The sequence below is a fragment of the Urocampus carinirostris genome, chromosome 12 (genome assembly GCF_059441175.1).
Source record: "Urocampus carinirostris isolate Australia breed hairy pipefish chromosome 12, RoL_Ucar_1.0, whole genome shotgun sequence".
Classification (NCBI taxonomy): Eukaryota; Metazoa; Chordata; class Actinopteri; order Syngnathiformes; family Syngnathidae; genus Urocampus; species Urocampus carinirostris.
Window position 1 is genome coordinate 29,562,722 of NC_142360.1, and position 17,516 is coordinate 29,580,237.

The 17,516-nt window shown below is 39.0% G+C and overlaps 1 protein-coding gene and 1 pseudogene across 1 annotated transcript in view; one reads left to right on the plus strand and one right to left on the minus strand.

Moving 5' to 3' along the window:
* Nucleotides 1-2,957: 2,957 nt before the first annotated feature.
* Nucleotides 2,958-17,516, plus strand: part of notch2 (notch receptor 2) — a 47,597-nt gene continuing 33,038 nt past the window's right edge. The window contains exon 1 of the mRNA XM_088348949.1: nt 2,958-3,298. Coding sequence (XP_088205075.1) covers nt 3,226-3,298 — 73 coding nt within the window. The 5' untranslated portion in view covers nt 2,958-3,225. The remainder of the gene's footprint in view (nt 3,299-17,516) is intronic.
* On the minus strand, nt 13,907-14,066 carry LOC148355460 (U2 spliceosomal RNA; annotated as a pseudogene).

Below are 17,516 nucleotides of genomic sequence, written 5' to 3' on the forward strand. Positions count from 1 at the left end.
CCTGACGGGGTGCAAAGACAAACATTTGGCAGCCTGACACTGGGGGAGAGGCAATCTTTATGGGTGTTTGTTTGAGTGTATGTGGGTGCTTTTCTATTATGAACTGTAGATTTACACCTGGATTATTCTTTCTGATTCCAGGATAATACATTTGTGGGTGTTAATAACCCTTTAAATAGATGCAGTGAATGTGAATGCATACCCGAGCACTTCAGTGGGCTGACTGATTTTTTTGTAATTTTAAAAATCAGACAAAAAGAGAGCAAAGCCATAATATCAAGTCAATACCGATGAAGGTCGAATTTGAGTTCCAAATTTGACATAAAGGGGGCAGTCCAATATTGGATTATAGTATGGACTTTCCCTGATTCATCAACCAAGATCCAAAGATTTTTAGAGATTGGTAAAAGAAGTGGGGTATTGGACCATGGCTGGTTACAAACCAATCGCAGAACATAAATTGACAGGCAACAATTACATTATTTCTTAAATATATTAAAGTGGGCCAAACTTGAGGAAATTATTTCGCCATTTTTCTGGGGACCCTTATAAACTGAGAAGTTTGGTACAACATGGACTATCCGCCAGTCAAAATCCTTCATGGCATATAGCAACATTTTTGTAGAATTGTGAAAGAACTGATTCAAAGTATCACTATTGATTTGAGCCATTTTAGTATGTACGTGTATATGTATATATACACATATGTACTAAAAAGTATAACCTGACTGATCTAGAGAAGATCTGTGTGGAGGAGTGGGCCAAGATCCCTTCTGCAGTGTGTGCAAACCTGGTGAAAGATTCCAAGAAACGTTTGACCTGAGTAACAGCAAACAAAGGCTATTATACCAAATATCAACATTTATTTTCTCAGGTGTTTGAATACTTATTTGCAGATATATCACACAAATAAATTGTTAAAAATTCATACATTGTGATTTCTGGATTTTTCTTTCTAATTGATCTCTCTCACAGTGGACATGCACCTAGATTTTAGACCCCTCCATGATTTCTAAGTGGTAGAAATAGCAAAATAGCGTGTGTTCAAATACTACATATATATATCCTGTGCGGAGTTTGTATGTCCTCCCCGTGATTGCGTGGGTTTCCTCCGGGCACTCCGGTTTCCTCCCACATTCCAAAGACATGCATTTCAGGTGGATTGGCTGGTCCAAATTGTCCCTAGGTGTGAATGTGCGAGTGAGTTGTCTGTCCCTGTGTGCCCTGCGATTGACTGGCAACCAGTTCAGGGTGTCCCCTGCCCACTGCCTGATGATTGCTGGGATGGGCTCCAGCACCCCCGCGACCCTACTGAGGATAAGCGGTGCAGCTAATGAGATGAGATGGGGATATGTCTTGTTTTTATTTATTATTTCGTTTACAACTTTTTAAATTGTATTTTTTTCTTTCATTGTTTGTACAGTGTCCTTGGGTGGCCTGAAAGGCGCTTTTAAATAAAATGCATTATTATTATTATTATTAATATATATATATATATATATATATATATATATATATATATATATATATATATATATATATATATATATATATATATATATATATATATATATCAATCAAGCCATCCATTATCTGCACCGCTTATCCTCAGTAGGATCACGGGGGTGCCGGAGCCCATCCCAGCTATCTTCGGGCAGTGGGCAGGGGGCAATGGGCAGGGGACACCCTGAACTGGTTGCCAGCCAATCGCAGGGCAAACACAGACAGACATTGCTCTCGCTCATTCACACCTAGGGACAATTTTGACCGGCCAATTACCCTGTTAACATGTTTTTGGGATGTGGGAGGAAACCTGAATGTCCGGAGGAAACCCACGCAAGCACGGGGAGAACATGCAAACTCCACACAGGAGGCTCGATCTCATGACCTCAGAACTGTGCTGCACACGCGCTAACCACTGCGCCGCCGTGGAAGATGTCCCTTCTCAAGGATTCTTCATTTCCCTCACGTTGAGGTTTTTGAGTTTTTCCCTGCCCTCATGTAGGTTTTAGAACAGGGGATAGTGTAGTAATAGTCTGTGGTTTGCAATAATCTGTGGTCTGTGCAGCCCTTTGAGACTCTTTGTGATTAAGGGCTATACAAATAAACCTGACTTGACTTGAGACCCTTGGTGTAGGGCGACTTAAAACGAGTGCTAAAAAGCACAAGAAAGATTTCAAACTACTGAGACTCAAAGTTACCAAAAAGCATCGCTTTTCTTCTAACTTCTATTCTCAGGTATTTGTGACGTTTTTGGGTGCCCGTAGCAGCAAAATGGCTAGTTTCATGTTATGTAGAATAAATGCAAATTTCTCGACCTACGAGTATTTTGTAAAAGGTACGTTTGCTTGATAGTTCTTGTGTTTTTGCTTATTGTTTAAATTATGTGTTTTTTATTGAATGATGTTTTATTTACACCGTGAGGCGCAAAATAATACACACTTTCCGTCTAAAACGAAGAGCTCAGAACTTTGAGGCAGAAGTAGACTGGCACATCATTGGTAAAATTGTAATTTTGTTTATTGACCCCCAGTCGCAAAACAACATGTGAAAAAAATGCTGACAAAAGCACTATTTAAAACTGAAACCCAGACAAAGCAGTTGAACTGCAAAATATTTGATATCGTGTAAAAGTCTTTTTTGGGTGAAATCGACGAACGGGTTAATCTGAAGTCATCCGCCAAGTACAAAAATGAGAAAATGAAAATTCCTCCGCTGCGGCGACACACCGAGAGGAAAAACTTTCCACCAAAATTGTTTTCACGCTACCCTCAACATAGAATTCGATTCATTCGTTATAATTGATATTTTCAAGAAATTCCAAGTGAACATAAGGGGAATGACTCATTAAGTCACTTTAAATAATACATCGTTAGAGGTTCAAATAGATCCACTCTGACTTGAAAGGCGGAAGGATAACCACTTTGGCGTTTCCATTCGTTGACGGGCAAGGAGAGGTAGAGAGGTGCGACGCGGCACCCTAACAATTTTCGTACAAACAGCGACGTTTAAAAGCTATCCCGTTTAAATCTTTAGAACCAACTAAATGTGTTAACTTACCAAAGCCGAGTTTTTATTTTATTTCCGCTCTTTACGAACGTTTCAATTCAAAGTTTAGTCGGACTTTTTTTTCGGGTTGAGAAGTCACCGTCCGGGGAGGCAAGGCAACCAAGCAGTTCAGTCTTTGGGCTCGCGCGACCTTATGTGGATTTTACAACCAAAAACATGGAGAGGATACCCGGTTTCTCCTCGGGAACGGCGCTCATTTTCTTCCTAGCTTTTTTTGACCTCTCACGAGGTAAGTCTGTTTATTTGCAGCAGAGTTCAAGTCTTCATTTATCATCATTTTACCTCCACCTTTGCGCTTTTCCCTCACGCATCACTGTGCGCCCTGCACGCACCTCGTACTTTTCGTCTTCCCTCCAAAGTCAGACTAGTGAGCTACTTTTGTCACATTTTCTTTACATTTAAATATTTAACGGACAACCTTTAAGATATTCACATCGTTTCTTACTTTTAACATGATAAAACAAGCAAAGGTGTGCTATGTAAAAATGTCCATTGAGAATTTACTCACCTTTTAAGAGGTCATTAAATGCAACAGCCCATTTCACTTTCCTCCTGATTTAGCGGAAAAAATGAAATTTGTGGAAAAGTGTGTCATTTCAATTTACAAAAGGATATCATGACAAAGAAACACAAACTAACAGAAAAGATTTTTGGTTTGTGTAGTACATAAAAGGTTTATGCACAAGTCAGAGCAAAAAAAGACAATTCCAATACATTTTATCCAAGTTAATGTAATGAACATTATTAAATAAACAACATCAAAAAATATTTCAATTCACTCCAAAATTTCACATCACCTCTCTCCGAATGTTTGAAACCTAACATTTTTAAACGATTAAGAGTATTTTCACTGTTCTTCAAAGTTAAATACAACTGAATTGTAGGCTACATATCAAATTGTACTGTATAATAGTAGTTAATACATGCATATGTGACTGTAAAATACTGCACATTTTTCTACATTTACCTAACTCATATTTCATTTATTGTAATGATAGCAAAGATAGAAAACGTGCAAATGATGCAAAGGTTGAATGCTTTTAGATAATATTGAGGAGTCCCATTTTCTGCAAATACTTTTGGCTCAGTCAGTCATGCCGTTAGGCTAACAATTAAACCAGTAATAACATCAAGAAACACAAGATGGATCACACAAACTTCTTACTTTAAGTTCTTCAGCTGTAATGATAAAGTTACACCACTATGCCTTTCACTTAGTTTGGTATGTGTTGCAATATAAGTAACTATTAAGTATTAATACTTTTGACAAACTTTAAAAAGTTGTACATAATGCATACTTGAACAGTGTCACCATAGTCATTCTCCCTTGGCCTGTTTCTGCAAAACAAACAGTTGTACATGTTTACCTGTGAATGCCTATGCATAGAATGAAGTCTCATGCAAGACTAATTACTTATTTGGTTGTTGAATTGGAATGTGATAAGTGATCATTGCTTGTTATGAATTCATGTTTTAAGGCATTATTTGCGACCAACAGAGGTGTTGTTGATGCACACGCTACTCATTTCGTGAAGAAATTAAAATGGAGGTATATTATCTACAAAACTTTTTGAAACAAGCATTTTGACAAAAAGCATAGAAACGATAAAGAAAAAAAAAGGGGGTTTTGGAAATTGAGTTTCCAGTAATTGCTCTTATTATATAAGTGGTTGTGCAATAGGTGTGTTTTTTTAATTCATTGACCTTGCATTTTGGTCTAATAAAGTGTAAATCCAACTGTAACATTTCTTATTGACATGACCCTTTTAACCGGCACAAATCTGAAATACAGTAGGCTACTCCCTCGATTTTTCGAGGTTAATCTGTTCCATAATTGTCCATATTAATTAAGTTCTGTGAAGTCGGAACAAGAATCTGTTTAATTGATCGAATTACTGTGCACAGGCAGTTTCTTTGATCCGAAATGTTTTTAATGCCGCAAAGCACTGTGGGGTTTGTAGTATAGAGACTATTTGTAACAAAATTTGATGCTTTTGGAAAGCCACATACTGCACACCTTGTTGACAGACGGGACGCTGTAATGCAGCCCAATTTTGGAACTAGAGCAAACAAGCTCAGTACTTTGTTGAATTTGGTGGTTGCTGTGAAAGAAATTATCCTCTCATTTATTTCAAAAGATTAATGAGGAAACAACAACTATTTTCATCATGGTGTCACTCATGCCTGCCCCGCTATCAGGATTGCTTGCAAACGAGACTTGTAATTCATTTATTTATTAGTAATGTAAGCATTTGGATCGTTCCAATCAGTAAAAGATGGCAGGTCTCCGATTGGTTTGAGTGTACTAACACTCTTAAAGTGACACCAGACTTCCACGATGTACAAAAAAATGCACAGAACTAATTAATAGAAAAAATATGCAACTGCACAGAGGGCGCCAAAGTCGGGCCGCATATAGCAAAGGAACTCTTTACTGGCTAACCAAGTTCAGTGACAAGCTGTGTCACTGAACTTGGGGTGACAAAATCACAAATTGTACTCAGGCCACTGTTAATGTAGATATTTACTACGGTAAAGTATTAGCTTAACTCCTTAGACCATGTTCCCATAAACGTACATACCATATTAAAAATAATTCAATATTCAGATACTCTCACTTTCCATTTGTGGTTCATTTTCACTCTGCTGTAATGATTTACATGTGATTTTTTTCCCCAATAGGACTACATTAGGCACTTATTCTCACATATGTTGATCAGTTAAACTGTTGGCAGGTGATAATCTGATGTTGATCCAAACCACTCTTTGTGTTGTCTTGAGAGTTTTAATACCCTACTTTTGTCTGTCAAACTTAGACTTCAATCTTGTTTCATCCTGGACTTTAATGTCCAACAGTTGATTCATGTTTGATGCAAACTAACAATTCATTCAAGTTTTCCTTAGCATTTAATCTGAGTTGTGTCAAAGTACACATTAAACTAGAATCATTTTGGCACAGTTAACACCATTTCTAACAACTTAAATATTGATTCATTGTTTACAAGATATACCAATGTGAGAAAAATGGTAAGAGTTTTTGACAAAGCTTGCTTTGTTCACGAGCATGAAATTGCTGCAACGATTAATGCCCTGTCATCAGAGGAGGAAAGAGTGGTCTCACTCTCTAGCTGCTGAAGAAAAACTGCTGTTGGCTAAGTTTTAATCCATGCAAACAGTAAAGCGGAATGCCAATACATATAATGAACTGGGGTAAATTGAAAAAAAAAAATGTCACGTATTTCCAATGGTAATAAGGCTTCTTCTAATCAATTTTTGTTAAAAATACAAATTTTCTTGAACTTGGCAAAAATTCTACACGCATTGTGCTATAACAGCGGGTTCTACGCCATGATTAAAACACCTATTGGTAATCTTTATAAAGGAGCAAGTACTAGTTAAAGAAGATAGCAAAGCACAAAAAGCAGCCAAGCAAAAAGTAACCTACTGTTTTTTCCAAAGACTCATGACTTTGATGCCTTGTATGATTTTCATAAGCAACTATTTGCTTTTATTTGAAATACCACCATTTCTTTTCTGTGGTAAAACGGACCATATAGAACTAATAGTCTAAAATACAATAAGAATCTGAAATGAACGTTTCCATAGTAAGGAGTAGAAATTACTCTTTTACTTCCAATTTGTGTCGATCAGACGACCAGTACAGGATGTGACAAGTGAGTCAACAACAATGGGAAATATTTCTACGTATATAAAATAGTGTACTTGTAAAGGTTTACTTGCTTACATTTTGACAATGTAGATGCATCATTAGAAGGCTACCCAGATTCTAAAACATACAAAAATGTGAGAAAATAGTTCATGGTTTTTACATAATATATATGTATTTACAACATTTTAAAAACGTGATGGTTATGAAAATATCAAAATATTGGAGGGTTGCAACCTTAATGAATGAAAGTAAGATCCCAGCTGTAGCATTGTATAGGAGCTGGATCGAAAAATGAACTACGCCACAGTGATGTAAATATGTAGTACCTTTTACTATGTGTAATCATTTATGATCAATTGCCATGTTTCATACGGTGAAAACAATTGTTTTGACATCAACGATTACGGAATGGTTTCCATGGAAAAAAACAGGGGCGGGAATTGTCAATTCTTAGTTAAAAAAATAAATAAATTCATTTTTGGCCTTAATCATCCAAAGGCGGGACCAATACTTAAGATTGACAGAGCTTCAAAAATATCTGACATTATAAAGATGGGGAATGTTATGCACCTTCAGTAACAATATCTTTTATTAGTCCATGTCACCAGTCTAGAGTTTCGATGTCAACATTAAAATTTAACTGTGTTAAATATACAGACCACGTTGGATATTGTCAGTCAACTCTATGTGAGCTCCATAGCACTACTGAGGATGTGCGCAAACCCCACAGTAATATTTTAGAAGATTTTTTATAAAGGACGTAAAAACGTTGAATGTGTTACTTATAATGGCAGACCATTTTAAGATTGGAATGCATACAATACTTATAGGTGTGCTTTACTACGCAAGGTTTTATGATATACTTTCGTATATGAGCAATGATTGAACAGAGATGAATCGATTGATAATCATTTCTGGCCCAAATCGCAGTAATGTTGCAAAATACAGGAACCGAAATTTTTTTAAGGTTTTAACAAAATACTATGCAAGCTTTTTTACATCTGTAGACTGGGTGGAAACATTTGTTGGCCTGGAAAAGGAGTGGCACCACCAGGCAGTACTTACAAACCACAGCAAGTGGGGCCCCTTCAACCCATAGCGGTTGAGAGTTTCCAACCAACCATATGGTAAATGGTAAATGGTCTACATTTATATAGCGCTTTTCAAGCCAATGAAGACCTCCCAAAGCGCTTTACAATGTGCTTCACACTTACCCATTCACACACACACACTCACACACCAATAGCGGCCATGCAAGGCGCCTACCTCCTTATTGGGAGCATTAGGGATTCAGGGTCTTGCCCAAGGACACTTCGTCATATAACACGGAGGAGGCGGGAATCGAACCTGCGATCTCTTAATCCCAAGACGAGCTAATGCCGCCCAATATATATATATATATATATATATATATATATATATATATATATATATATATATTATTATATATTATATATGTGGGCAGCACGGCGGCGCAGTGGTTAGCGCTTGTGCGGCACAGTTCATGTCATGGGAACCTGTCGTGGGTTCAAATCCAGCTCCAGACTTTCTGTGCGGAGTTTGTATGTTCTCCCCGTGCTTGCGTGGGTTTCCTCCGGGCACTCCGGTGTCCTCCCACATTCCAAAAACATGCATTTCAGGTGAATTGGCCGGTCCAAATTGTCCCTAGGTGTGAATGAGTTGTCTGTCCCCGTGTGCCCTGCAATTGGCTGGCAACCAGTTCAGGGTGTCCCCTGCCCACTGCCCGAAGATGGCTGGGATGGGCTCCAGCCCCCCCGCGACCCTAATGAGGATAAGCGGTACGGCTAATGAGATGAGATGAGATGAGATATTATATATGTATATTTATTATTTTCACAAAAATATAACAAGGATATTTTGTGTGTATAAATGTCACTGGAATATTCCAATTATTTTACGAGATAATGCATTTTGAAGACCGTCTTTCTTGTCTTTGGCATCCTTTTATAAACACCAGCACCCTTGCAAGCCAGTTACATGTTAGTCAAAAAGGTTTCAAGAGTTTTAAGCAAAGTTTTGGTAGTTTTAGTGGTGAATGCCTTGGTGTTGTGTTGCAGGTGGGTGCAGGAATGGTAATACAAATGGTGAGCAGCCAAAATGGGGTGAACTGGTAATTACATACAGAGAGCTAATAGGGGCTAAACCATCCGAGACACGGCAGGCTAGCTGTATACTATAGAGGGGCAACTGGGACCGATTGGCGGAAAAAAACGGGAGGCTGGCGGACCGAAAACATGCAGTAAGCATCCAGGATAACCGAGAGCCAACAACAACAACAAATGATGGCAACAAACATGAACCCAGTGGGTGAAAACACAAGGAGCACGGCAGGCTAGGCAGCTAGCTGACTCCTAGCGGTGCTAACCTGGACCAAACAAAACTGGAAGCCTTCAGGAGCCTGGCTGCTAAAGGAGAATATTACATTAATTTCAAAACACACGGCGAAAAACACAAATAGAAAAATCACAATCACACACCTAAAATTAGGCAAAGGCAAAAAAGGAACGCACGCTGTACACGACGGCAGGTGAACTTACCCCACAGACCTTTTAACGATCAAAGTACGCAAAACAGGCAGAAGTCCCCCAGAGACATGGTAACCAAAGTTTCAATTACTCCAAGCAAAAATGAGGGCTATGCATTCGCTGAATATTACAATTGCCGTCTGTTTTTCAGTGGGAACCGCCATCGTTTTGAGTCCTTGTTGTCATCTGGTGATGTCACAGCTCTAAGGGATATGAGGTCAAACTGTCAACTTTGAGAATTAATTTTTCAAGATCCATGGGGCGTGGAATAATGTGTAACATATCTGCATTATTGTGGGGAGGGACACTACATGTTCTGTGTCTAATTGAAAACGTTTTTTTCTTGTAATCCCTTTAAGTGCTAATTATACAGCAACCCACCATGGCAAAAGCACCTTAATGAGTACAAAGAGCATAGTTTTGTTTTTTCTCCATTTGGATACATGCATCACTACCGTGAATGCTCATTGACTGGAAATCACACAAAAGGAGAAAAGACAATGTGAAAGTGCTGCAGGCAGTGCAAGGAGGAGCAGTGGAATGTTGTTGCTGTTTGACATTCCACCACCTCCCCAGCCCCCTTTCGCACTCTTTCGATCGCACACACACAAACCATGCATGCACCCACACAAGAAGTCATAATTTCACTATTACACTACAGTTACAAATTAACCTTAAAACGGGATGCTTATTTTGCATTACATAATTATAATTTTCCACAATTAGACAATAATATGCAATATCTTGATCTGAAACTCTGCGTAATCAGGCATTATCCAATGCAGAGATTTTCCTAATTGGTGTTCTGGGCTCTGCGTAGTGGAGGCAAAAGCTTTATCTTTCAATGTACCGATGTTGTCAAATTTGTATAAGCGCACATTACATAAACTGATAAGAAAACACTTACAGGACAGGTAGATACTAGATAGATATTTTAGGGGTGGCTATAGTGAAGGCATTTGCTGACTCAAATGGTTGATGTCTTTATGTTGCTTTCCCAAATGTCTAAAGTCAACACTTGCCCCACAGCATGGTGCGGAATGCATTTTCCTTTTTCTTCTGGAACCGACACAACGACAAAAAAAGCATTGTGTGGCAAGTAGCCAGTTGGTTTTAACACTTTCTTTACATGTACAGTAATTTGATGACGGAAAAGAGATGTAAAATATATAGAAGTCAGAAATAAGTTTTCTGTATCCGCAAAAAAAGATTTTTTTAATGTAAAACATGTCACCTTCAGATTCAGATTCAGATCTACTTTATTGTCATTCTAGTACACGTGTATACAGAACGAAATGTCGATACATCTGACCCGCACAGTTTCCTCGAATGTACAGATATAAGTAAAAGTTGTATTGTATTATGGCTACGTATAGTATTTTACCATAGTGCAAGAGGAGTAGCTAACCAGATGTGCAAAATGGGCAGTCAGGTTAACAAGTCAGGTAAACAGATTGTTCTGATTGTGTGCATGTCGGTGTGTGTGTTTGCTGTCTTTTTTGTTTGTTTCTGAGAAATGCCAAAATGTATAACACTTTGGCAAAAAAACGGCAGGTACCCAAAATGGAGCATTTGTTGGTAAATGGCAGCGGAAAAAAAACAGCTTAACCTCTGTCCTGACCTACATTGGTTACCCTCGCCTTGCTGCACCACTTTGTTTTTTTCTCAATTTTTACAGAGCTATAGTCTGAAATCTTTAAGGTTATTTTTTGCCACGTAAATTAGCAAGAATTTTATGTAAAAAAAAAATAACTAACAAAAAAATTAAATGTATCCTTCCATACGGTCGTGTGTTTGGTGTGAAATGTTGCTTTGTTTGTGATGTGCATCAACCAAACAAAGCAATATGTTGAGCAACTCACAGCACTTGCATTATTTACTGTACTTCTCACTGCCATTTAGCTGTTGTGATGGATGTAGCATCTACTAGTTAGACATTTCAATGCACTTGCCATTACACTACTTCTCTTTGGCCCTTTTAGCTATTTTAAGAGTTGCACATGCAGCTAATTAGTAGCAAAACTCACGGCTTATCAAAGTCTTTTAGTACAGGAAACCCTTGTGGAGAATGTTTGTGTTTATCCCTCCAAATACCCATTTACAATACTAAAAAAATGGACTTAACAATAGTTTCATGTTCAAGAATGAAAATTGTAATTCACTTTAGTTCTACCAACCATGCATGCCCTTTAAGCATTTCTGTTCCCATATGGAGGTGTTTTCCCTAATGCACTCTCAAGCTATGACTTGCGACCCCCATTGCCCTAGGAACCCCAATTGGATATGCAGGGCTCTGCTTCTGGAATTCCTGCAGCAGTTTGCAATTTTAGTAATTGTGCCATCAATGTGCCTGCTTAACCAAATAGCTCTCAGTGGATTTAATCCTTCAATATTAAATAAGTGCCAGTCAAAATTTGGAACAAGGACTACTGGAGGTAGGGTCTATGGCTGTAAATGTTGAGGAAATGACACAAAGCGTGGTGTCTGCCCTGTTCACTGGGTTAGAAAATTAAGAGGGAATTAACGCAGGCTGCATTCCTCAGTCAAATAGGCTGCTAAGCCCGGATACAGACATCCAGGGTGCACTAAGTACAAGTGGTACCACGAACTTGCTTTGGAAAAAAGGTAGATTCTGTGACATCTGGTTTTACACTTAGTCATTGTTGAAATCATAATAAAAAAAACACAACGTCTGGATTAATTCATCCTCGTCTAAAAGAACAGCTTTAGACCAGACAAAAAAATGTAGACGTGAGTGAGGGGAGGGAAAGTCCCAGAAGTTAGGTCTGTTCTCACAAATGCAGTCTTTTGGATTTTTCTTTTGTTTTTCTTCTTTTTTCTTGTACCTCAAACACACAGACGCACACAGAAATCAGCAATTTCCCACCAAACATGCTCCCTCAACTCCTCTGCTTAATTACAAATACAAGTGGACTGTCAAGCACCTAATTAGGTCTAATTAGGTCACACCCTCACTTATGCGAGAATCTTGATTCTCTGCGTACAGGGGGAGGGGGTTTCCTTGATTTACGGGTTGAATCTGTTCCATTAATACTCCAAGCCACTCTCTTAAATCCTCTTTCCTCATTGAATTGAAGTTATTGTAATCTAATTCCGTGACACTGGGTAAACCGAAATATTACTTGATGGGCCAGTATTTTGTGACTGTAGATTGTTTTTGTCACACATCAGCCTGCCTATATTCTAGTTCACTTAGTTCTTTGACAATAGTGATAATTCGACTCCAATATTCATACGTGCAGCTTTAATAAAGTCAACTTCCATATTTTTATTGTGTTGAATTTTATTGCGGGAAATCTATTTTAAATGATACAAAATTAACAATACTGTGCCAATATTGTTACAGGGTGAGGTGGAGTAGGAATGTTACGATGGATTTTGGCTGTGATTGGGATTAGCTTTTAGAATGTGGAGTGCGTCGTTTGAGGTGTCCTTAAAAAAGTTGCAAGTAGAATATTTTCTCAATTAAGTATGTGTTGACCATGCCCAACTAAGTTCAAAGAGCCCTTATGCGTTTTCTTCCATAGAACCTATCTTGTCATGGTTGCCATGGCGCCCAATTGGCCCCGCCCGTGGGGTGCCAGCTGCGATTGGATTTCTGTCTATATAAAGCTCAGCGCTCGCTTGCATCGGTTGTCAGCCCGGCAAACGAACTTCTGCCCCACAAGAAGTGGGTCCTGACTCGGTTCTGGTTTCCTTTTGATATCCGGTATTGTTCCCGTTTATTTTTGTCCTGTTTAATTTCGGGTTCCAGTTTTTTTCCGTCTATTTTGGTCCCGTTTGATATTTTCTCCAGTTTTTGTTCCCGTCTAGTTTCTCATGTTAGCTATCGATATCCTGATTTGTTGTCAATCCTGTCTGTCCCTTCCTGTCCGGTATCGACCCCATCTGCCCGATATCAACTCGGGCAATTGGAATTGGTCTCGTCGGTCTCTGGGTTCCTGTCCTTCCACGCCAGACCGGCTTTCTAACGTGCATGACTCCCCATTTCCCGTAAAATAAAAGGCTTGTGTGAGAACGTCACGCGATTGGGTCCTGTATGTGTTCTGATTCGCGACATGCTTTTTCTTTACTTTTAGCATAACATTTTAGGGCAGAATACATTTTGTAACAGGAATGGGGGGATGTTGGGGGTGTGGGTCACGGGTAGAGAGTGTCCTCATTGCTGTCCCTGGTAGTTTTTGGTTCCTATTTGTTAGTGTAGCCTAAGAATGGTAAAGTAAAAATAGGTCTGTTTCAAGTACAATCCAAACGCCAACCCAAACCCCAAGAAAGATAAAAGAAAGAGTGTATTCGTGTGTGTCTAAGAAATGCACGTACTTGCACGCGCATCATGATTGAGCTGACGGAGGCTGCAATAATAACACAAGCCAGCCATGTGTTTGTCAGGTTTATTATCTCTTAATAAGGGTTATTGCAATCATTATTCCAGGGGGGGGGTTTGGGGTTTTTAAGGGTTATTGATCTATCTTCGTTATTCATTATCCATTATCCGTTATCGGTCAGTTCATAATACGCTACAAAGCCTAGGAGCCGGGACACTTACTCTCAGCCAAAAGGCCAAGCTAAGGTCCTAGCCCTAAAGCCTTGCTGCGATCATTGCGAATGCACCGTTCCCGGAGGTACTGCAATACCGGGCCGATGCGTGGAGTGGACAGAGCAAGCTCATATTCCATCTCCGAAATGCAAAAATCAAAGAGGCCAAGCTAAGGACCTAGCATCAAAAGGCCAAGCAAGGCCAAGAAGGCCAAGCTAAGGACCTAGCATCAAGGCCAAGCTAAGGACTTGGCATTATACCAGCACATGTTGACACTTTTAAAAGCTCATGGTAAAAAGGCTGAAACATTCCCAAGGGATCAAATGGCTGAGGTTAACAGGTATTATATTGTGGCGCTATTATTATTTGGGTCATTTTAATAGTATGATGCCACACTATTCCCTTTTGGTTGCATTTCTAATTCAAACGAATGATTGGCATGCCTGGGAAAGCATAAAAAGCTTGCTTACCAAACTAACAGCTTAACTGCAAAGCATTAAATCAAATGAAATCGCCACCCTCCCATAACTCGGGGGGGTCGCCGACAAGCCGCTTCATCCTTCCACTTCGAAAAATTTCCTCTCCCTATAACACGGCAAGGTTGAAATTCGCAACATAGGCCTAGAGCCCCCTCTTGCAGTTAAGAGTGAAAATAACCTGTGAAATAATATGTGTATCGGTAATTAAAAAAAAAAAGAACTAATGTGTTAATAATTTCACATACACGTCTCACTGGAGTATAAGTCCCACCCATGGCCTCACAGTGAAAAAAAAACTACGACCTATAGTCTGGAAAATATGGTCATCTGTTTTTGTTGGTTAACCATGACACACATGCAATTGTTAGCTCAGAGGTTAGGTTAACAACAGCCGTCTCCTGTTTTACCATTCTTGTGTCGCCCTGAAGATGACGTGAAGCCACATTGTGTGACGCCAAAAACGGCGTCGAGCCACGGTTACCATGCAGTGCCATCCTTGTCAAGGAAAAGTAATGGAACTATGTAATGGAAAAGTACCATATGACTGCAAAGACAGCTTTATGACTTTTGTGTTAGCATGAAGATGGTGGATTTTAGGGTTTGTGCTTTGGTTAGATACACAGCATTTAATCATGTTTATTTTATGCTTATACTTCCAACTGGGATGTCAATAAACAGCTTAGTCTCTTGTAAACAGTTGTTTTCCGATTAGGTTACATAAACAAGTCACTCTGTAACTGGTTGTACTTTCAGTGTATTTTTAAGTCAGACTACATTATGATGTCTGAGAAGTATTGTCGAATTGTGCCAGGTCTTGGTTTTGAGTCACTGCTTTCGTTCCGAACGTGATGTCAGAAGACCAAAAATTTCGAGTGTGCTGTTTGTGTGGGCTTCCCTCAGGGTAACGGTGTTTAGTTTGAGCCTCATCTCCCTCCTTTCATGCTGAGCTCAGGGTATTTTATTGCACATTTCCATGGCAACAGCATGCAGCGCTGGATCTGAGCGGCTTGTACAGCAATTCCAGGAAATGACTTTACTTCCTCACTTAGCGTGAACAACTTCCTGTCCTCGGACGCGTGGATGTGTGCCAGGGCTCAGGGATGTGTTTAGTCTTTGCGTGTTGTTTTCGTAATTACTTCCCCTGTCGGTCAATAACTCTCGTTTTCTAGTTTGCCCTCTCTCTTCTTACCTCCCACTCCAATTTTAGATACTGTATCGCTTGGGATCTGTGAAGCATTGGCCCGTTCAAAGAGTGTGGAAACATTTAAAATCTGGCACCAATTATGTATCCTAATATGTATGTCAAATATGGACAAACTCAGACTGTTCTCTCCACTGTCCACATGTCTGATATATCTCAATGTTCCCAGCTGTCTTTGCTGATAAACTGTAGCCGTGTGAAAGTGCATGGCAGCGTGTGTGCATTCTAGGATTATGAATTTCATACTGGTTAATGTACAGGCGTCCCCATGTCTAATGGACATTTGTCTTACATTAGAGTTTTGTAGGGATTATTCTCCATATCAGAATGGATTATGTGAGCGTTCTGATATCCACCAGTTGAAATCCCAAGGTTTCTTCCTTTTTCTCGTGTTGGGGTTTTTTAGCTTTTCTGTCTCGGCATGTAGGTATCTGATTTGAAGAGGTTGTAATGGTGATATGTGGAGCCTTTTGATTTTTTTGTGATTTAGGGCTGTACAAATAAATATCACTTGACTTGACTATCACGTCTGTTTCTGGTCACAAAGACCCTTGAATTTAAGATTAATTGCAGACACAGGAAGTAACACCACGGCTGATTATTTCCTGTATCACTGTGACACAACTTACTTGTTGGTGTTTTCTCAAAACCAGTGGACCCAGCTTCAGCTTTGCCAAAAATTAAATCACTTATGTTTTTTTAATTAAGGATGATAGCAAAACTCCTGTACTCTAAAAATATTTCATGAGAATATAATTAATACATGAAGAAACTAAAGGTCAGTTGGATAATTTTTGAATGGCGATTCTGATTAATACAACCAGATTTTAAGTATGTACAATCAACTATATAGCAGTTGTTGTTCGAAACTAAATGGAAATTCAGAGCTTTTTTATTTAACATTTTGAATGAGATTTGATTGCAGGGCCACTACCCTTTTATACATGCTGGAAGCTCCACTGTTGTTACTCTTGTATTTGTCTTATCGTTAAATAAAGTATGTTTTAGTATGTTTCTTGTTTTTTTCAAAAAGATTACAAGTAACAAGTACAAATAATGGCGGAATACAGTGATGAAGAAAATCGGGTATGAGTGATACGAGTGCGTCTAGAACTATGATTAACTTGCTGTCTTTATACCATAACTGTTATTATTAATAGTATTACAATTGTTGTTATATATTTGGTGTGTTTAATAGGGAAGATGAAGCGGTAGGGAATATAAGCATTTGCTTCTGACTACCCCTTTTCGAACATGTTGTGTAATATTATATTGTTGCTGAGTTATTGTTTTTGTTCTGTTTTTATTTTAATGTTCGAATAAAGTTGTCATTTCTTCATTCATAAACAAGGCAATGTGGGTAATATTAGGTTAGCAAAATATGATTCATGAATTACAGTCACTTTGAAACTTCTTGCACCGTCTTTGTTTTTTGAAATCCATGTTGCATTGATCAAGGCTGGCTCACTGCATGTCTTTTTGGTTTGCATGCGCCACTTCAATGTCTGCAAAGACCACTTGAACTGTAGCCCAATCCCCACACAATGGCCGGTGTGTGTCTGTCTATGAGTATCTTATTGGCAAGGAGATAGTCGGGCTTTGTTTTCTTTCCTCAAAGCTCATTTCTGTCTGTTAACCCATCCGGGAGCCCTGTGACCATTTGCTAATCTGGGGCCAACCTCACTGTGTTAAAAAGAAGACTATCACACTACTTTATCTTGCGCCAAAAGAAGGAAGAGCAACATGTGGGCAAAAGGGGCTGTTCTGTGACACTGCTAAAAGGTCATTCGTAGAATGGCTGTCCCGTTGCCCCCAGTTTAAAGTCTTAAAACATAAAAAGTGGAACTCTCTGAAAAGATATACATTATTGACATTCAGATTCAGATTCAGATCTACTTTATTGTCATTCTAGTACACGTGTATACAGAACGAAATGTCGATACATCTGACCCGCACAGTTTCCTTGAATGTACAGATATAAGTAAAAGTTGTA